Source organism: Vigna unguiculata, chromosome 8 (assembly GCF_004118075.2).
Source record: "Vigna unguiculata cultivar IT97K-499-35 chromosome 8, ASM411807v1, whole genome shotgun sequence".
Classification (NCBI taxonomy): domain Eukaryota; kingdom Viridiplantae; phylum Streptophyta; class Magnoliopsida; order Fabales; family Fabaceae; genus Vigna; species Vigna unguiculata.
The window spans coordinates 5928017-5949184 of NC_040286.1; the positions used below are offsets into that span (position 1 = coordinate 5928017).

General features: G+C 32.2%; 1 protein-coding gene across 1 annotated transcript; it reads right to left on the reverse strand.

The window, feature by feature from the left end:
• Positions 1–1053: 1053 nt before the first annotated feature.
• LOC114195573 (LEAF RUST 10 DISEASE-RESISTANCE LOCUS RECEPTOR-LIKE PROTEIN KINASE-like 2.1) lies at positions 1054–20926 on the reverse strand. Its single transcript, XM_028086090.1, has 4 exons — positions 20045–20926; positions 4070–4091; positions 3642–3661; positions 1054–2117 (listed from the first exon to the last, which is right to left on the reverse strand). Exons 1-4 carry the CDS (start codon positions 20895–20897, stop codon positions 1054–1056), a joined length of 1959 nt encoding a protein of 652 aa, XP_027941891.1. The 5' UTR covers positions 20898–20926.
• Between the last annotated feature and the right edge of the window lie 242 nt (positions 20927–21168).

The window sequence follows — 21168 nt, forward strand, 5'->3', positions numbered from 1 at the left end:
TTTTTGTGTTAGTGATTGATGAATTTCAAATTACTTGAACAAGAGCAAACCTTTATTAATAACAAAATTTAGATATAATATTAAAATAAGGAATGGTAAACAATTTCTTTCACTAGTTATGGAAATTTTTTAAAACTTACCAAATTATGACATAGTCTTGAGTATTGATAATCTCTTTGCGTTAGTTGTCCAAGAGTAAATATGTGTGCATGACATTAATAATAGTGTGAATATTAGCCAAACAAGCTTTGGAACTAAAATAAGGACATTTGTTTAAACCTTTTGGTGTAAATATTAAAAAGCTTATGCAAGTGAATGATGGAGAGTTAGATTATTGTGTTCATTTAATGCTCAACAATCATCTTTGACAAACCTATAATAGTGACTCCATGTTCAACATGAGTGGAATATTCACATACACAATATAAGTGTTGCAAAAAAAAATTATCGATGGTAATGACTAAAACATAAATATGATAATTTAAAATTTGTCCATAATGATAATTTCGACGAAATGAAAAAAAAAATACATCTTTAAAAAAACCATTCATTAATTTAACATTATATCTTACTACTACAGTGTTGTTTAAGTGGTTGATGACAAAATTCTAATTGTTACAAACTAAACATAAACAATGGCTAGAGTATAAGGTTAAACAATGTTAGATCTTTATTAGACAAGTTATGCCACTTCAATTAGTCTTTATTGAACATTCTCAAAATAGTATATTTTATTAAAGGTTTTGTTGCACTTTACAAGGATTAATAAGAACAATTTCCACTATTAGAAAAAAACATATTATTTGAAAAATATTTACATCTATTATTCAAATAACTCAAATAACATGTTTTCATCTATAAAAATGCGGTAATATATATAATTGTAAATATCAAAACATATTTTACATGAACAATAAATATACAACTTCACCTTAAAACACCTTGCTTATCTTTTTCTTTATTTTTTTAATGCAATATGATGTACTTTCCATTGTTTTTCCTGCAATCCCATGACCTCATCATATCTTGTAACCACCTTAATTGAAATCATTACTAAATGAATTCACTTGAAATTGTTTGGATAGAGTTGATTGTTCGATCCTCTACAATCATTTCATCTGGAAATAAAGCAGGCTTTGGAGGTATTTCTAAGTCTTTAATGTCTCCTTCAAGCATTTTTAGTACTTTATTCATTGAGGGACGATCCTTTGGTTTCAATTGTATACACCATAAAGCCGTTATGATCATCTTCTTTGTTATTCTCTTTTCCTCTTCTGTCATATCTTCAATATATACATCTTCCTCTTCCCTAATATGATTGTAGATCCAAAGGGGAAAGTAAAGTTGACTTGAGTGGTTTGCATAGGGATTTAGATTCTTCCTCTTGTTAGCCATCTCCATTAAAAGCATTCCAAAGCTATAAACATCAGCCTTATGAGATATTCCTCCAATATTATTATAAAATAGTTCTGGAGCCATATAACCAATGGTTCCTCTTGCTGCAGTCATTGTGATGATGCTATTATCTATTGGATATAGCTTTGCCAATCCAAAGTCCGAAACCTTTGGGACGAAGTTTTCATCCAGTAAGATGTTATGGGGTTTGATGTCAAAATGTAAAATTTGCATCTCACAACCGTGGTGGAGATAAGCAATTCCACGAGCCACTCCAATTGATATACTATATATTTTTTCATAGCTTAAATGTGCACTTCCATCTTTTGGAAAAATAAATTTATCAAGAGATCCATTGGGCATGAACTCATATACAAGAGCACGTTTTGAACCACGAACACAAAATCCAATTAATCGTACCACATTTTGATGACATATTCTTCCAATAGTTGCAACTTCATTGATAAAATCTTGTCCATTTCCTTTTGATTTGCCTAGTATTTTGATTGCCACATAAGGTCCGCTGCACAACTTTGCCTTAAAGACAGAGCCAAATCCTCCCTGACCTAACTTTTCTTTGAAACCTCCTGCCATCTTCTTGATTTCCTTATATGAGTATCTTATAGGTGCTAAGTTATTTTGTTCAAGGTAATTTTCAATATTTTCATACGTTGATGCATGTCTTTTCCTCCATTTACGTATCAAAATCACCAATAAAAATGGCAGTCCAAACAAAACTTTGTAAGCCCATACGATTGATGCAAAAGGCAAGAGAATCTCTGAAAAAAAAATCTTATACTATAAACTGTCACAAGATATTTGTTAAAGTAAATTTTCATATTCAATTTACAATTTACACACCATTTCCTTACTAACGTCACAAAAACAAAGTAAATTTAATGTTTAGTATATACAAATATCAAACAAATTTAGTTTTTGATGTTGCTATTAGTAACTAGATTTATATGTAATGTTAATATATATTGTAAGCTAATTCAATGGTTGAAAGAAGTAAACAATTTTTTTTAAATAAACCTTTTAATTTTTATAAACATTTTAAATTCAATTTTATTTTCTCAAACTTTTTGAACCTATATCTTGGTTTTTCTATGAAACAAAATATATATATATATATATATATATATATATATATATATATATATATATATATATATATATATATATATATATATATATATATATTATATATATATATATATATATATATATATATATATATATATCAGTAGTGTCCTAGCTTACCCATATAATTTCCTTTTCTACTTTCTTCCCTCTTCATAAAATTTTTATGCCATTATCTTTTTGTCATTCCTCTATGTACTATGTACTTTGAAGAATGATAAATAAAAAGTATTAAAGTTGTGAAATAGACCACCTTATACACAACTGAACTGCAACAGAAAGTTGTTCGTGTTTCAGCAAACCAAATTTTTCTACAGTTGGTGTCCAATTATTCTCCATTCTAGGATTTCTTCCGATTGGTATCCTAAGTATATGAATGGGTTTCCATAGTTGCATAGTTTAATATAATTGTAATTCTTTAAATGTTTAAACTTTCCACCTTAATTCATGTTAGTAAATTAGTTCAATCTGATCTAGAAATTTTACGTGTTTCTCAGTTATTTTCAACTCCTTACCCATTCTTTTCCCTTTTCTTCTTATTAAATTAAAGTCCCATGCTAGGCACCACATACTACTTGCATAAATCTGTCCCTTCCTCTCAATTGTATCAAATCCACCAATAATGTTCTTTTTCCTTGTATTTCGGATGACCAATGAAATATAAAATAATCATTCGTATTTAACATCTTTTCCATGCCCTACTACCCTCAAGTGTTCGTCATTTACTAAGGATGTTTTAACTGTGAACATTTCTTTTTCTCTTGAATGATATATATTCCTTGCTTTATATACTTATGGGCACTAAGCTCACCATACCTCATCGTCACTTTCCAATTTATAACACATTTTCCTGTTCACTTCCTCCAATTTTTGTTTGTCGCATAAAAAAAATTAAAATTTTCTAAAAGCGCTATCTGCATGTCTTACCTCCTTTTCTCTTTACTCTTCCTCTTAAACTTTTAATGTTGTAACTCAGGATTTTCATGTGATAGTCAATCATATCTTCTTTTCCTTTTTCATGTCTTATAACATATGTTCTTCTTCTATGATCTCACTGTTCTGTATCTAAGAATTTTCCCAATATCCTCTCATCCGCTCCTTTAAAACCCACTCCCAATCCCTTCTCTAAATCATACAATTTATTTTTCCTTAAAATCATTGTTTCTTATCTTAAGTAAGCAATTTCACATGTCTTATACCTTGATCAAAAATAGAATTTCTAAGAGAAAGAAAGGTATGCCATACTTGTCTTCTTGAAAATGCAAGGGTTTTTTGTAGTTGTGGTATCAGTTCAATCGCTCTGAATCGTCTCTACTCCACCCTTCATACTCAAGCCAACTTCATCCTGTGGTATAACACTTTTCCAATTGTTTTTTTGTAGTCACTTGTTCTAATTCTAATAAATCTTATTATTGGTTCCATAATTGAGGTTCTTATCCACAACCTTCCAAACTCCAGCCAATCAAACTTTGTTGTTCTTCATCAATCTGGATCAACTTTCCCATCGACACCACTATTTTGTTTAAAATACTCCTCATTCCACACATGTACAACTATTCTCGGACACTTGATCCATGTGATTCGATGACCAGGGATATCCATTGGATTCTATGGTTGTATGAGTCGAGAAAGTAACTTAATCATTATTCCTTTATGATAATGTCATATAGGCTATCTTCTTCCACTCATGTCATCAGTACCATCCTAGATCTCCCATGGACCTCAACCTTAGGGTTTTGGTGTCTTTTAGTAGGATGATCTTATATGTGTGTTGTGTATTGAATGAATTAAACAATCTTCCCACCCAACTTTGATTTTGTTGGAATAAACTTAAATGGGTAGTTAGTGTCTCAAAAGTTTATTGTGTTGTTAATTGTAGTAAGTGTCATGTTTTGCAATAACTAGCATAATTTAGTAAAACAAGTGTATGATAAATATTTGAATAGAAAGACTTGTTGTCAAAAAATTGGTATCAAAGTTTGAGAGCTTGAGTGTCTTTGTGCTTGACAAGTTTGAGTGAGAAGGTCAACCTTACAAATAGTGTGTCTTTGTCCAGATTGATAAAAGTAGTAAACTATGATAATTGGAGTCTCTAGTTGAAGGTTTTTCTCGATTCTCAAGACAATTGGGAGGTGGTTGAGGATGGGTTTGTAGAACCAAAACGCATCATTGGCTTTACGAATGCCCTAAACAATGCGTTAAAAGTAGTGTGTACGAAGGACAAGACAGTCTTGTATGTATTATACCAAGTTGTTGATAAGTCCAACTTTGAGAAGAGATAGCAAGTGCAAAGTCTTCAAAAAAAAACGTGAGACTTCAAATACTCAAGGGTGAGTTGGAGAGTATTAAAATGAAGAAGACAAAAGGAGTTTTCAAGTACATAACTCGGATTGAAACCATGGTGAACCAACTCAACAAAAATGGAGAGATGTTGCTCGCGAGCCGACTTGTGGAGAAGATTATGAGGTCGTTGACCGAAAACTTTGAGAATATGATATATGTAATTGAGGAGTCAAAGGACATGTCAAGACTATTGGTTAAAGACCTTATTTGTTCTCTTGAGGCGCACAAGTAGTGGAAGAAGAAGAAAAAGAAGAAGAAGAAGAAGAATGTTGAGTCAATCGATCAAATACTCCAAATGAAGGTGTCAATTAAAGATGAGAAAACTTATAACACTGAAGGCAGGACGAGATCGAAGAAGTAGAAGAAATGGTCGTGGAGGCAGGTCTTGGTCAAGATGAAGAAAATGAGTAATCTGACTAACAAAGAGGACAAGGTTCGTGAAGAGAAAATCGGTCAAGCAACTCAAATCTTGAGAACTTTAAGTGTGCCAAATATGAACATTATGTAAAAGAATGCTACACAAAAATGTTATTGAAGGGAACAAGCAACCAACTTTCTCATAGAAGATGTTGAAGAGGAAGAGGTGTTGTTGATGATGACATGTGTAAGACCCGTAGAATTTAATTAATTAAATAATTAATTAATTAATAAATACGGGTGGGGAAATCCTTTATGGCATTAAATTCTAATTGTATGACGTGAAAAAGTACTAGCTCAAGTGGTTGAGATTACTTAATTATGTGAGAGGACTTGGGTTTGAGTTCTATGTATGTCAATTGTGTGTTATTAATTTGTTATTATTTTTAAATATATGTTAATCATGTGGTGGAATGATATAATCCTTGAATTATATTAGTTAGCAAGAAACATGAATTGGCATGATGGTTTAACATTGATTTGACATTGGCATGGTGGTGGGTTCAAACCTTGGAGAACCCAAATTAAACTTTATTTTTGATGTTCTGTGTGTGATTTTGATTGGGGAGAAATGAAGTTCTACTTAATTAATGATGATGTGAGGTGTTATGAACACCTTTGTGGGTTGCATGTTGGCTTGTTTTTATGATTCGAGAATGAATATCATGAATTGGCATTGGAAATTATTGATCCATGTGATTAGGTTGTGGATTGTTATGGATGTGAATGAATTCAGGTAGGAATTGATAGAAACTGCAAAGCAGGGAGAATGGTGAAGGTTTGGAGTCATGCGGGCTAGGGAAAATCTAGAAATGCCTAGATGGTATGCACCGCCTGGCGGTACGGAGCTTGCCGCCAGGCGCCAGCGCAGAAGCATTTGCGTTGAAGGTGATTTTGGGCACTGCGGGTTGATTTAAAAATTATTGGGTGAACCAGATTATTACTAAATGTGAAGTTGGGAATAATAGTTCGTGAAGAGCTTTTGTGATAAGAGGTGTAGTTTATAAATATGATAATTGAGGGTTGTTAATAGGAAGAATAAGTCATGATAATGTAGTTGGAGATATAGATGAATGAAAATAGCTGGTGTAGAGACTAATTTAAAGGATCATAGGCAAGGTAGCAATATTTTCAGTTTTACTTTATAATCAAGTTGATGTAGGTGGGTTAAATGTGGTAATGGGATGGTAATGAGTAACATAATGGGTATGGTATGGTTATGAGATTAAGGTGCTATCAGAATCATATGCCGAAAAAATATAGTCACTGGTTTGGAAAAAGTATATGGTTGTTATCTAGTAGTCTATAGTTATTGGAGTGAAATAATTATGCCATCAACTTGCTGAAATGATATGGTGGGAGTTGTGAATTTGATTGAGAAATTCTGGAGGTGGTGGGTATGATAATAGTAATATAGGGGACCCTGTTACTGATCTAAGGTATACTAATTAAACTTATCTAGTGAATATGTGAGTAAGAGGGTGGAAAACAGTGCCTGAAACCAAGCCAGAACCAGTATTGCAAGCGTACTGGTGTGGCGCCTGGCGGCATTATGGGAGCCGCCAGGCGATAGTGGTGTCATAGGGGGAAATCTCCACTCGTGGTGCTTGGCGGCAGGGAGTTTCCCGCCATGCGATAGCTGGCCAACAGAGGGTCACTGGTACGTGGGCGTCGGGTGGCGAGGGTCTTCCCGCTAGGCGGTATCGGCAGCGTGGGATTTTTTTGAGGCGTTTGGCGCCTAGCCATATGCGACACCCGCTAGACGGTCTGGAAGCTGGCAACGCTTGGCGGTACGTGTCCCCCGCCAAGCGATTTTGTTGCTGTAACGATGGGTTGCTGGTTTTGTAGGTGTCATCTACAAGACTTTTGGTGATGCTTCAAAGGTGGGATTGCTGGCGTTCCTTGAGTTGAGCTCGGTACGTATCCCTTGAGTGGTGGCTCGGGATAGGGGATTCAGCACGTGGTATTCCTTGAGTTGTGGCTCGGAATAACATCTCTTGAGTTGTGGCTCGGGATGGCGAATGAACACGAGGAACTCTTGAGTTGTGGCTCGGGTTAGCGAGTGTTACCGGTGTGAGTGTGCTGGTTGTGGCCAGTACGGATGGGTCCAAATAGATTGCCCTCTTCAGTTGTTGAATGACGAGTATGGTAGTCTTGGGACGTTACAAACTATATTCATATTTGGGAACTCCACCCGACATTGCGGTGTGTGATCCGTAGTAATGGTTTCTCGCACGTGCTTTATCGGTTGTGGCTGATAGGTGTGGCAACAAGTCATCTTGAGGTAATCACTAGAAGATGTAGAACACAAATAACATGGTTGTGACCATGTGATATGGAATCGAATGAGGAAATCCCTATGGGTGCTTGTATGATATAAATATATGTGTGTATGGTGTAAGACCTGAGAAAATTAAATAGTTAATTAAATAATTATTTAATAAATGCGGGTAATAGAAGCCTTTAAGGCATTTAATTTGGAGTGCTATGATGTGGAAAAAGTGCTAGCTCAAGTGGTTGAGAGTACTCAATTGTGTAAAAGGACTTGGGTTTGAGTCCTATGTGTGCCAATTGTATGTTATTTTAATTTGTGCTTTATTTTGTTGATATATTTTAATGTTAGACGTGATAATGAAATCCTAAAATTATAGGAATTATCACAAATATGGATTGGTTGAATTGGTTGTGCACTTGTTTGTGATTGAAGGGTTGTGGGTTTAAACCTTGCTAAGAACAAAATTAAACTCTTTTTTTGCCAAATTTTCTTTTGGAGTGAATGTGGAAAGGTAGAGGAAAACCCTAGATACTAAGAAGGACAGCCTAGTAGAGGCTGAGAAATATTTTGCCATTAATTGAATAGCCATTAATTAAATTTTAATTGATTTTCGTTTATGGGAGTAAAGGGTGATTAATGGGGTATTAACTTAGAGAGAGGATAGAACTAGAGGGGGAAAACACTGCAATTTCGTATTAGCATTGGGTAGAGGCTTTCCAGAAGATTGGTGCTGCCTTGGAGAGAAGAATTGGGGCTGGAAACTGTTATTGGAGTGGACCAAAAAGGTTAGGAGAGTTTTGGTGAAGGACACATACTCCAAACTCGAACTTGAGCAAGGATTCCAGGTAATGGGAGTTGTTTTCGCGTGCTTTTAATCGTATCTAATGCCTATTTCCTTGTCGTGACCATGATTGCATGAACACCCCTCTTTTTCACGCTATTTTTCGAGGTTTCTAGGTTTTCTCCCCGAAACTGCCTGGCGGTGATGATGGTGCCGCCAGGCGACGCACCAGTTTTAACCCAGTTCATGGGTTTTGTCACGAGCTGCCTGGCGATAGGTTGAAATCTGCCAGGCGATGCATGGTCTGATGTTGTTTTTGGCTAGTTTTTGGTGAATTTCTTGATATGTGATATTCCAGTTAGACTTTTACGTCTGCTTGATTGAATTATGTGATGATAGTATTCGTATTGTGTGTTTGTGTTTACCAATGGAGATGTGAACATGAAAGGTTCATGATAGAATTGGTAATTTCTTTAACGGGGGAGAAATTAGTGATCTTTCGAGTTGTGATTGAAAGAGTGTGACTATAGGAATATTGAATTTAGAATTTCGGGTTATAGTGCTCGAGACAACAGAAACCGTGAAGCATAAAAAAAAAGGATTCCCAAGCGTGTAGAAAATTTGGGTTCTTTTTACCCATAAATTGATGTGCCGCCTAGCGGCCACCACGATGTCGCCAGGCGATAGCGGGAAACCAATTCTGTTCTGGAAATGGGTCAGTTGAGTCCAAGAGAGATGGATTATGAAGCGAGTTTAGATCAAAATTAGTATGAACAATGAAAAGGAATAGAGGAGTAAGGGTTGGTAAAGATAGAGGCAATGTGGTGATGAGTGGAGGCACGCGAGACACATTTATACTAAATAGATAAAGGACTTCTTGTAGTGAACATCTATCCAATATAATTGGTTTGGGCACGTAAATGGATAACAATTGAATAATGAGAGAGTATAACAAACTGGATAAGTATGGGGGTGGAAAGGTGTAGACTATAATGCAAGGAGATATGATTGATGCTAATTGAGAATGGATTTCTGAACAGAGGCCTAGTTACTTTAGGTATGTACTGAAATGGCAGAAAAGAATAAGAAATAGTGGTTTGAGATATGAAGTTCGTGATGTTGTATATGTAAATTAAGGTAAAGTGAGAGGGCAGTGCAAATATGTGCAATATTGTATGAGTCACTTATCTAATAGTGAATTGGTATGAATTTTTGATAAAAGCACACGTCTCAAATTGGGTGAATGGTGAGTATATGCTGTAAGTAATTGAATTGTTGTGATATGATAATTAGACTTGAGGTTCGTCAAGCGAGGGTGCAACAATAACTTAGAATGTTTTGGGGTGTAAGCCAAACTGTTTTGAGTGCAAAAACCAGTAGAACTTTCTCTACCGGTATGGCGCCTGGCGGCACGGGGATGTGTGCCAGGCGATAGGATCTGCGAGGAGGTCCCTACACCGCATGGCGCTTGGCGGCAGGGTGTGCTCCGCCAAGCGGTGACTATAAAACAGTGGGTCTGGGAGAGGACTGACGCTTGGAGGTGAGGAGGTTCCGCCAGGCGGTCTGGACTGGTTTTGCCTGGCGACGCTTGGGGTTGCGCCAAGCGCTAATTCTGCAGACTATGACTTGTGTGTGTGTGTTGCCTTTAAAGCAATGATGCTATACTTGGATCGAGAGATGTTGTGCCATAGCGGGTAGGTTCATGGATGGTGGTGAACATGTGATGATATGAGCGGGGAGGTTCATATCCAGTTACTCTCGTGTGGGGATACGAGTGAGGTAGGTTCGTATGTTCCGTACTCACACTTGAGAGATGCTGCGTGCGGGAAGGTACGTAGTTGGTGGATCACATGTGTTGGACTACGGACGGGCAGATTCGTAGAGCAAGACTACGAGCGGGGAGGTTCGTAGAGTAGGACTACGAGCGGGAAGGTTCGTAGAGGCAGGACCACGAGCGGGCAGGTTCGTGTGAGCATCATATTCCTGAGTCCAAGGGTGATTAAATTTTCCGTGTTTTGGGAAATGAGGTATTATTAAATGAAACTGTTTATTTTTTTTATTTATTAAAATTCGTAATATCCTAACGGGATGTTACAACATGTAGCTCGGGTGACGAGAAAAGCAACTAAGCAACTCGATAAGACATCTGAGTAGCTTGGATAACTTAGTGGGATGTCTGATAGACTTGAATAACTCAATGAGGTGTCTGGATAACTCAAACAACTCAATGGGTGAATCTTGACATCTAAACAACCTAAATAACTCGATGGGGCTTCTTGACAGTTGGATAATTTGATGTGGTATCCTAACACGATGCAGGAAATCACATGTTCGAAGACGAGCTTGTCATCCAAAGGTTAGAGATTATAAAAGGTAATTTGCAACAAAGAAATGAAAAGAAGGTTAAAGGCAATGAAACTTTACAAGCAAGTCGAGAGAAAAGGAAACAAGATTTGTATAAGCAACATTTGGAACTCGAACAAGATGTTTCAAGATTACAAAAAGAGTTGCAAATTGAGAAAGGTCTTAGGATTGCACTGGAAGTGCAATATGAGAAGTGAAACCTATAATGAATGAGGAGATTGGTGTGAAGTGGGCCTAGGAATTGTCCAATCTCTCAAAAGGAGTTCGACCTATGGACATGAATCTGATTAATGACAAGCTAATAACCATCAAGATAGCAAAGAACCTAGTTAATCATGAAAGGAGCAAGCACATTGATGTACGTTTTCACTTCATTTAATAACAAGTAAAGGAAGGTAAAGAGGATTCAACGCTCGTTATAAGTTGGGATGAAGGATAAAATGAACATTTAAGTTTACGAGGGAGTTTTGTTGAAAGTAGCTCTAATTGGTAGTTAATTTGTTAGGAGTTTTTGTCTATATTTTCAGCTGTGGAGTGCAAAGGTCATGACTTTATTGTGTTGTTAATGGTCATTAGTGTGTCATGTTTTGTAATAATTAGTAGACTTGAACACTTGAAGATGGAAAGCCAAATTGAGTTTATAAAAGTCTATAAAGTTCAGGCTATAATGTTAGATTTAGTGCAACAAGTGAATGACAATTATTTGTATAGAAAGACTCATCGTTAACAAATTCAATCGTAATACCTTCACCTTGTGTTTGGATGAAGGATTTCAACAATGCATTCGCTGAGAAATTGAAATGCATTATATTTGAATTGCTTGTAATTAAATTTAATTTATTTCTTTAAGAACTCATTTGGATAAAAGAAATTAAAATACCTTACATTCAATTTTCTTGTTTGGATAAAACAATTGAATTTCTTGTGAGATAAAATTTCATTTTAACAATATTTATTTTAAGCTTAATTATATTTTGAGTTCATGATGAATTTAGAAATGGACTCGACGACCTAGATAGGCCATGCCAACCCGACAACCTAGCCGGGCTGGTCTGACCCGACGAACCAAACGGGTCGGACCAATCGGAAAACCAAGACAGGCTAAGCAAACCCAACGATCCAGATAGGCCTGACCAACCTGACGGCTCATACGGGTTGATCGTGCCCGTCAAGTTCGTACACCCGACTCGACTTGTCTGGGTCGTTGGCCCGGCTTAACCCCACTAGGTCATCAGGCCTGCCCGACCTATTTGGGTCATCGGGCTTGTTTATGTATCTGGCTCGACGACCTAGTCAGGTCGAGCCAACCCAACGACATTGGTCGGACGGGCTCGTACTAGTCGTTGAGTTGATCTGGCTCGTACAAATCGTTGGGCCTGCTCGACAGGTCTGGGTCGTCGGGCATGTTTGACACTTCTAGGTTGTCCGGCCAGCCTGGCCCGTAAGTGTTGTTGGGCCTGCCCGATTTGTTTGGGTCATCGGGTCCGCCCGATTTGTCTTAGTCATCGAGCCCATCTGGTCGGTCTTGGTCGTCGAGCATGCCTGGTATGTCTGGGTCATTGGAATTGCCTGACCCATTTGTGTCCTCGGGCCAGCTTGGTTTGTTTGGTTTGTTGGACCCGCTCGATACATCTAGGTTGTCGAACCCGCTCGGGCCGTGTGGGTTGTCAAGCCTGCCCGAACTATTTTAGTTGTCGAACCTGCTGGACCCGTTTGTGTTATCGGGCTAACCCGGTCCATCTGGGCCGTCAAGGTTGTTGGGCTTACTGGGTCCACTTGGGTCATCTTCCCAAGTTGGCCTATCTGGATCGTTAGTCTCGTCTTGGTCGTCGGGCCAGCCCGACCTGACAATCTAAGTAGGTCAGCTCGAAGACCTAGTCCCAGGTCCGCTGCCGAGACGACCTAACTCTGGATGATGGTCGAGTTAGGCCGGGCCACGGCCGAGACAACCCTGGTTGTCGTCAAAATGTTTAATAATATATTTTTCATGTTTAAGAAAAAAGCACATAGGTTGGCCTTAGCCCACAAGGCTTTTATGGGGGTTTTAGCCCTGTGGGCTTCTTTAATGTGCGGATGGTCTTGTGGGCTTTTTTGGTCCTAGCCCACATTGGTCATGGCCAAGCCTTGTGGACTGGGCCAAATTGACAACTCTACTAGAGACTTCTGAGTTTGAGGTTGAGTGAGAAGAATTTTAAATTCTACATATTTTGAGGGTATTTGAATATTTACTAATTTAGCTAATTGAAATACTTCAAAAAAATATTTTTCATTTTAAATGTTTTTTAATTTCTCTAAGCAAACAAAACATTTCATACAAAGAAATCTAAATTCTAAAAAAAAATGAATTACTTCGTTAAAATCCTCTATCCAAATACACCACGAAGGTTTTTGTTATAATATCTAACCCTGTGGAGACTCTCGCTTCCTCTTCTCTCATGTTTCTTTTTTCCATCTTGTGTTTTTGTTAATTTTCGTTCCCCCTAAAGCTTAAATATAGGGTATCTCTTTAGTTTTGTGTATATTCACTTTCCCAAGGTCACCTTAAACTTCCCTTTTATAAGAGCTTGCTTACTCAATTGAGGACATTTTTTTATTCTTACTTCCTTTCTCTCATACCTTATAATGTTTACTTTCATTCTTGTCCCCTGTGTAGATACCATTAAGTTCCACAACCACCCGTTTCGAGTTCTTGCATCCTTAAAAACCTAACAAATCCAAATCATTAACCCCATCAATATTTGTTACATGCAGTGAATATTGTTGGGAAGTCTCACACCACCTCCTCCATGTCTTTGAGTGAAACTATATGTCTCTTGGTCAACTTTATACAATGTCAATTGGTTTTGGTTTTAAGATGAAATCTAAAATGGTATTATTAGAACCTATATAGCCTAGTTTGAGAGGCAATGGAAGAGGAGAGATGGAATATTTATAAACTTATACCAATTGACCACAGAACATCTATAATCCAGGAGTTATAAAAGTACACAAGTAAATGATTTTAGTTTTAGAAGAGTTGCATGTTCCAACCAACACATTTCACTTTCATAAGTGTAACGATTGTTTGTAACTTAAACACATGGAATGTGTATGTTATCATGAGTTTTCTTTTAAGTTATTGGACTACCTCCTATATTTAAGGAAGTACTCAAATGTTTTTCCTAATTTCGAGGAACTATCATGTGTTAATCTAGTTTAGGAGTTAATGAGATAGTAAAATATGAAAAGTTAATTGTGCATTAGTGTCACTTGACTTTCAAATTTGTCTTTTCTTCTTCCTGAGTCGAGTTCCATACATGTATAAGGATGTCTCTCCCATTTGTAAAATCAATTTTGAATATTGAATGTAGTTCTTCTTGTGAGTTCACCTTTTTGAATCTTAAAAATTCTCTGGTTTTTTTGAGACTTGAATTAGCTATGTATGAAATGAATCCTAAAAAATTTAAGTATCCATCATAGTTTATAACCTGTTTTGTCAGTGGTTTATAATTTACTTCCCAAGTTTAAGTATGAAGAAAAAAATAATTGTATTTCTGGTTATTTTTAAGAGGGATGGTAAGGCAAAATTATACAATTTATTTAAAACAAAAAAACTCTTTTTTAAACGACAATTTTGATACAAATCGTTGTCATTTTTGCAATTATAATAAGGTGATTTTGGCATAACTTGTCGTCATTTTTTCAATTATATTAAATATGTTGTTTCTTAATTCAATTTATAATGATGGCATTGAAATCCATCGTTATATCTTTAAGGGTTAAATATGTTTTTATCTCTTAACTTTCAGTAAATTTTGGAATTTGTCCATTTTGAAACTTTACCAATTTAGTCCTTTATCTTTCGAAGTACGTGAATTTAGTCCTTTTAATCAAATTTTGTTAAGTTTATTTGACATTTCAAGCGCGTTTCATAATAGTATTTGACTTAACATTAAAGTAAAGTAAAAATATGTCAAACAGTATAAATAACTCAAATACAATCTTGAAATGCGTATAAAACATCAAATAAACCTATCAAAATTTGATTAAAAGGACTACATCCACGTATTTCAAAAGATTGAGGTCTAAATTGGTCCAAAGTTTTGAAATAAACTAATTATAAAATTCATTGAAAATTAAGGGACCAAAAATATATTTAACCCTATTTTTAAATAAGTTTTGAGCACCGTCTTTGTTTACGTTAACTTTTTAATGAGGAAATCAATGAGAGTCCAATCACCGTAGTACAAAGTTGTTTTAACCTCATCTATATTAAATATATTTCTACGTGCATATGCATATATTTATCATTCCTATATATATATATATATATATATATATATATATATATATATATATATATATATATATATACTAGCGTAAACACATGCGCTATCGCGCCTGTGTGTACACATTTTTTGAATTATATTAATAATTAATAATATTGTAATGTTACTAAGTTAATGAACAAAATAAAAATATATTTATAAAAATTAAAGTGAAATGTATGGAGAAAATATGAAAAAAATAATTGTTGATGAATAGTAGGAAAAAAAAGAGGAAGAAGATAAGTAAATAGTTTTATAAAAACTTATAAAAGTAACCGTTAATTTTTAAAAATTTAATAAATAATTAAATTGTAAAGGGTAAAGTTGGAATTATGAAATGTGGACACAAAAGAGAGAATTCCCTTTATATATAGTTATATATATATATATATATATATATATATATATATATATATATATATTGCTATTTTATGACAGAGTTATATAGGTTTTTAATTTCTTAGTTTTCAATAAAAATAAAAATTGGAATTAGTCTTTTTTTTTTGAAATTTTAGTCCAATTTAATTTTTCAACTTTGAAAATACGTAAATTTAGTTCTTTTAAAAAAAAATTGTTAAGTTTATTTGACATTTTAAATGTGTTTCATGATAATTTATTAGTTAATATTGAAATAAAGATGTGTCAAATGGTACAAACAACTAAAATGCTATCATGAAACACATTTTAAATGACAAATAAATTTAACAAAATTTGATTAAAATGACTAAATCTACGCATTTTTAAAATTAAAAGATTTAATTGGTTTAAAATTTTGAAAATTGACTAATTCTAATTTTTAGTAAAAATAAAAAGACTAAAAATATATTTAATTCTTTATTACATGTTAATAATACGTATATTTATTGAGTTAATAAATCATGTAAGAAGGCATATGATGTCGTAAAATATTAAATTAATTATTATTATTATTATTATTATTATTATTATTATTATTATTAAAGTATATAATTAAAGCAATGGTAAAATAAGATGATAACGTTATTACCTCTTACAAATTCTGGATCTTCCAGCAGTTCTAATAGGTCACCAAGGAATGAAGGAAAATACAATTTTAGAATCTGTTGATCTCAATAGCCAGACAAAAAAGAAATACTATTTGCATTTGAAGATTTCATAAAGGTTGGATTAGTATAATATCTAAAAGAAAATTTACTTTAGTGGAAACATCAATGTAAAAAGTCATTCCATTGCACGTTCATGTAAAATATGTAATAAGCTATTATGGGGTTAAAGTAAAACATCCATTTGCATAGTCAATTTGAATAAAGATAATTTAATTTCTATACCTGTTACGAAATTATTTGTTAAAATTATAGAACTAAAAAATGATTCATCTGTATTAATTGAATACATTTCATAGAAGCATATTCTTATTAATAAATTAACATTAGTAATCACACGTGTGTGGTGATGTTTTATTACATAGTTAATGAATTTAAATATATATATATATATATATATATATATATATATATATATATAATAAAAGATACAAACTGACAACATTATGTGATGAGAAACAATTTTTTGTAATGAAAAATAAATTTTCGTAATGAACTTTTCTATTAAATATGTGTGATAAATTTTGTGACAAAAACTAAAATACAAAAGTTGTCATAAAACTGCGTTAATGTGTTATATATATATATATATATATATATATATATATATATATATATATATATATATATATATATATATATATATATATATATATATATATATATATATATATTATTTTTTGACATTCAGAATTTTAAGTCAGTGGGACAATAAAAAATAATGAATCTATTTTTTTTTTATAAGTATGTTTATTTAAAAAAATAAAAAATAAAAGATAAATTATTAAAATGTAATTTAATATTAAAAAATATATAATTAAAAAGAAAATATATCATAATCAAGTTACAAATAAAATAACATTATAAAAAAATACATATTAATTAATTTTTTCTTTTGTTCTCATAAAAATTACTATACGAAAAAGTAATAAAATAAAAAGATATGAAACTAACATTTTTAAGTGATACAAGAATGAGGTTTTCTTCTTTCTCACAATAAAACAAAAAAGCCATAAATAAATAAAAAAATCATAAGTAAATCAAGAAATAAAAAAAGTAAAAAATATCAGGTTTTTATTTTTTATTATATTTAATTTATATTTGATTATTTATTAACATTAAATAATATGTTTTATAAAAAATTTAAAAATTTATTTAATTTAATACTTATATATTCTCATCATCAATTTTTTAAGTTTGGAGCCTCTGCATTTTAGGACTTCAACAAGAACAGCCACGGAAAGTGATGTTATGTTGTTATTGATTTGATTATGTTGCATATACATCAAAAGTTGTTGTAATTTTGAATAAAAAAAATATGAAAAGAAAATACTTCTAACTGAAAAATTAAATACTCATACAAATTTATAACTGTTTAAAACAAAATTAAAAAAAAAATCAAAAGGGAACTATATCTCGCTTAAAGTGACTTCATTCAAGGTGAAACATTTGATACACATAATCAAAATATGTTTAAACATGGACGGATCTTAGGGTTAACCCGTCCAATTATATATATATATATATATATATATATATATATATATATATATATATATATATATATATATATATATATATATATAATTTGTATATAATTTAAATTAATTTTTTAATGTTTTAATATATTTTATAAATTTACATATAATTTAAATTACTTTTTAAAATTTTAATTTATTTTATATATATGATGTTCAAAACATTTTTATATATTTATATAAAGATGTGTCATTTTATTTAAATATGATAACTTGTGCTTAAGCAAACCATAGCTACGCTTAAACAAAATAATTTATATATAATAATATAATATTAAGTAAATTCTATTAGTGTCCACTAAATTTACTCTATTAGATTCTGGTAACGTTTTTTATACTAATATAAATATTTATTTATTTATTTAAAAAAATCAACAAAAATTTCATATTTTTTAAATTAAAAGAAGTTTTTTAATCGTATAGTGTTGGCTTAACCTATTTTAATATTATGTTTTATAGTAGTGAATGTTTCTGCTATGATGGTAGTAAATAATGGTCATTTGGCCTCAGCCAATTCTTATTACTATCATGCACAAAACTAAAGCATAGGGAAACTAAGATGATATAAAATCTCACCTCTTACTAAGAATTCCAGCAGTTGACGTATTATACTGTAGAGTGAAACTGAAAATGAAATGAAGGAAAATATATACCAATTTCAGAATTCGCATAATCTCAATAGCTATAGAAAAAGCTATTTGCATATTTTCATAAATGTTATAGCTTTTTTCCTTATTTTAAAGGGAGTAAGTGTTTAATTTAATGCATAAATTCTCATAAATACCTGTAAAATATGAAACATAACAAGTAATTATTTTTCCTCTATTGAAAACACATGCATTATGTGGATGCGTTTTTACTTTTTTTAAGATAATAAAATATTATAAAATTATTGTTATTGTTATTATTATAATTATAATTATAAAATTAAATACAATTAATTTTTATATATTTTGTAAATAACTTTTATTTATTTTATATATAATTTTTTAATTAAAAAATAATTAAGTTTAAAAATCGGTAAAATAAAAAATTGATTAAAATTTTAAAAAAATCACTTAAATAGTAAAATTGATAAAATGATTATTTTAATTTAAAAATCGTTGTTTAAAAGATAAAATTAGAAAATAAATTAGATATTAAAGATAAATTATTTTTATATATAGGCATTGGTTGAATTATAAGAATGATGTTTTGTCAATAATAATATATGTAAATGAAAAGTATAATATAGATGTTTGAAACTCTGTTTTGAAAAAATCTTAAAAATTGGTCAATACATGAAATATGGATTTACCAATCATTTGAAAACGTCTAAGTATGAAAAAAATTCAATTGAAGAAATAATCAATTACAGAAATTAAAAGTAAAAATAAATTACGCTTTAACTAAATAAAAAAAATTAACTTAACATGAAAACTAGACAAGATTAAACGATGGTTATTATAAGGTGAGATGAATGGTTTAAGCTAGGAGATATAATAAATTTGGAAGTTAAAAGGAAACACACCATTTAAAAATTTTCAAAGTTATGATCACAAGAAATTCATACCCCGCGGAGTTACTAGCTAATTCTTTACCATTTATTCCCTCTTATATCCTACATTGAATTTAGAATTTGTTCATAGATATAATAATAATAATAATAAACATCATAAAGGTTTTATTAAAATAATTTTGCTGTTCTACTAAATGCTTTATTTTAATTGAAATAAAAATAATAATTAAATTGAAGACAGATTACAAAGAAAAATGTAATTTATATTTCATTACAAAACAAGAACTTCAGTTAATTTAAATTTTGGTGAAAGATTTATATGACTACAGTCCATCACTCTAGGTGGGGAGAACTTACGAATTTGGATTCTGTTGGATTTTGTTTGTTGTTTCTTTATTGTACTTTCATAATACAGTGATTATCACTAATTTTAACGTTTTAAAATATATTAGAAAAATATTTAAAATATCAACATAGTGTATTTTTAATACTCAGTAAAAGGCAGTACCAAAAAATCCAATAAAAAATCTTGATTTGAAACTTACGGGACGGTTTAATTTAAATAGAAATTATTAAAGCTAAAGTATTAAGCACATATACTTTATTTATTATCAATTTGTATAAATAAAAAATGGTAGGTGTATTGATAAAAAGAAAATATTTTTTTATCCATTAAAATTTGACAAATTTTTTTTATAATCTGATGTAGTTAGTATTTGTAACCTGACAAATTTTTATTTTCTCATTTCCTTAAATTTTAAGACTACTTTAAAGATATCACACATGAAATTATAAAAAAAAAAATTGTCAAAAATTAGTTATCAAATTATAATTGTCTTTTTATAAAACTACTCGATGTATATTACTTTCTCATTTAAAAAATATTTAGTTGAGATCAAACTCGTTCCGCAATCATCAAATTTCTGGCTCGCATAGTCGAAAGAGCAGAATCCATGTGGACAAAAATGATGGCAGGCGAGTTTTAACCATGAAATCTCAAATCCATAGGCCAAGCTCCAGTGCATAGAAGTGTAGGAATGGTTATTGAAAGTGGTGAAAGATGTTGGCGCAACAAGTTTTATGTCACACCCAACTTCAATGTCCTCTGCTTTCAGGTCACCACCAACAGCATATGCACAGCCCTTTGAGTCCCACCTCACGCACTCTTCAGTTTTCACATACTTTACATTCTCTCTCACCGAATGGTTACAATTCAGAAACACTATATGCTCGAAACTCAGAGATTCCCGATTATCATTTGCTCTTAGACCGGCTTGGTATGAATCCGTGTAGTCATCGTAAGTATCAGAGAAATTGGAGCGAGAGAGAGAACGGAGAGGAAGGGAGGAGCAGTTATGGAGTTGAAGTGCAGGATCAACCACTCTCACTGTGTAGTTCTTGTAGTTTATTGCCTCAACATGATATTTTGCAGAGTACAGATACAACACCGTAACATTATTCTCACAACCAATCTCATACCTTTTGTCCCCGCAGTTTTCTGGGTCGCCTTTTAATCGAAATGGATAAGTGATGTTGCTGATTTTGCCACATGAAGAAGGGGGACAAAGGTGTTCTTGGTCGTCCTTGGTAGCACAAATATGGTGGTGGAGAAGAAGCAGTAGTAGCAGGAACAATGCTCTCTCGCTCCTCATCATGTCCAACTGTTTCTCATCCAATCGAACTGCAAAAAAAAAGTTAGATTTTGGTATATTAAAACAAATACTGAAAATATATAAAGGACCACATTTTTCCATCTACACAATTATTTGATGACTTGTGATAATTGTAGACTTTGACTGAGAAACCGCCTTTCCGTATGCTTTCCACATCGTTTAATGAATACAAAAACATTTAAATACTCGTCAAGTGCAGGGATCTCAACGAGACGGCGTGATTATGAGTAGGAACGGAAAAAAAAAATTCAATTTTTATGATTTAATCTACTTTGTTTTTTATCCGATCGATTCACTTTATTAAAAAATTAATTTATTTAAAATTTATTTTATTGGATCTGAATTTCAATCT

What these genes read in the sequence shown, in the direction of transcription:
- LOC114195573 (XM_028086090.1), bottom strand. Translation starts at nt 20,897, where the DNA reads ATGGAAAAATGTGGTCCTTTATATATTTTCAGTATTTGTTTTAATATA. An exon ending in ATTTGATGATTGCGGAACGA is followed by an intron (nt 4,092 to 20,044) that starts GTTTGATCTCAA and finishes GTCCGAGAATAG; the next exon opens with TTGTACATGTGTGGAATGAG. An exon ending in GTACATGTGTGGAATGAGGA is followed by an intron (nt 3,662 to 4,069) that starts GTATTTTAAACA and finishes TATGATTTAGAG; the next exon opens with AAGGGATTGGGAGTGGGTTT.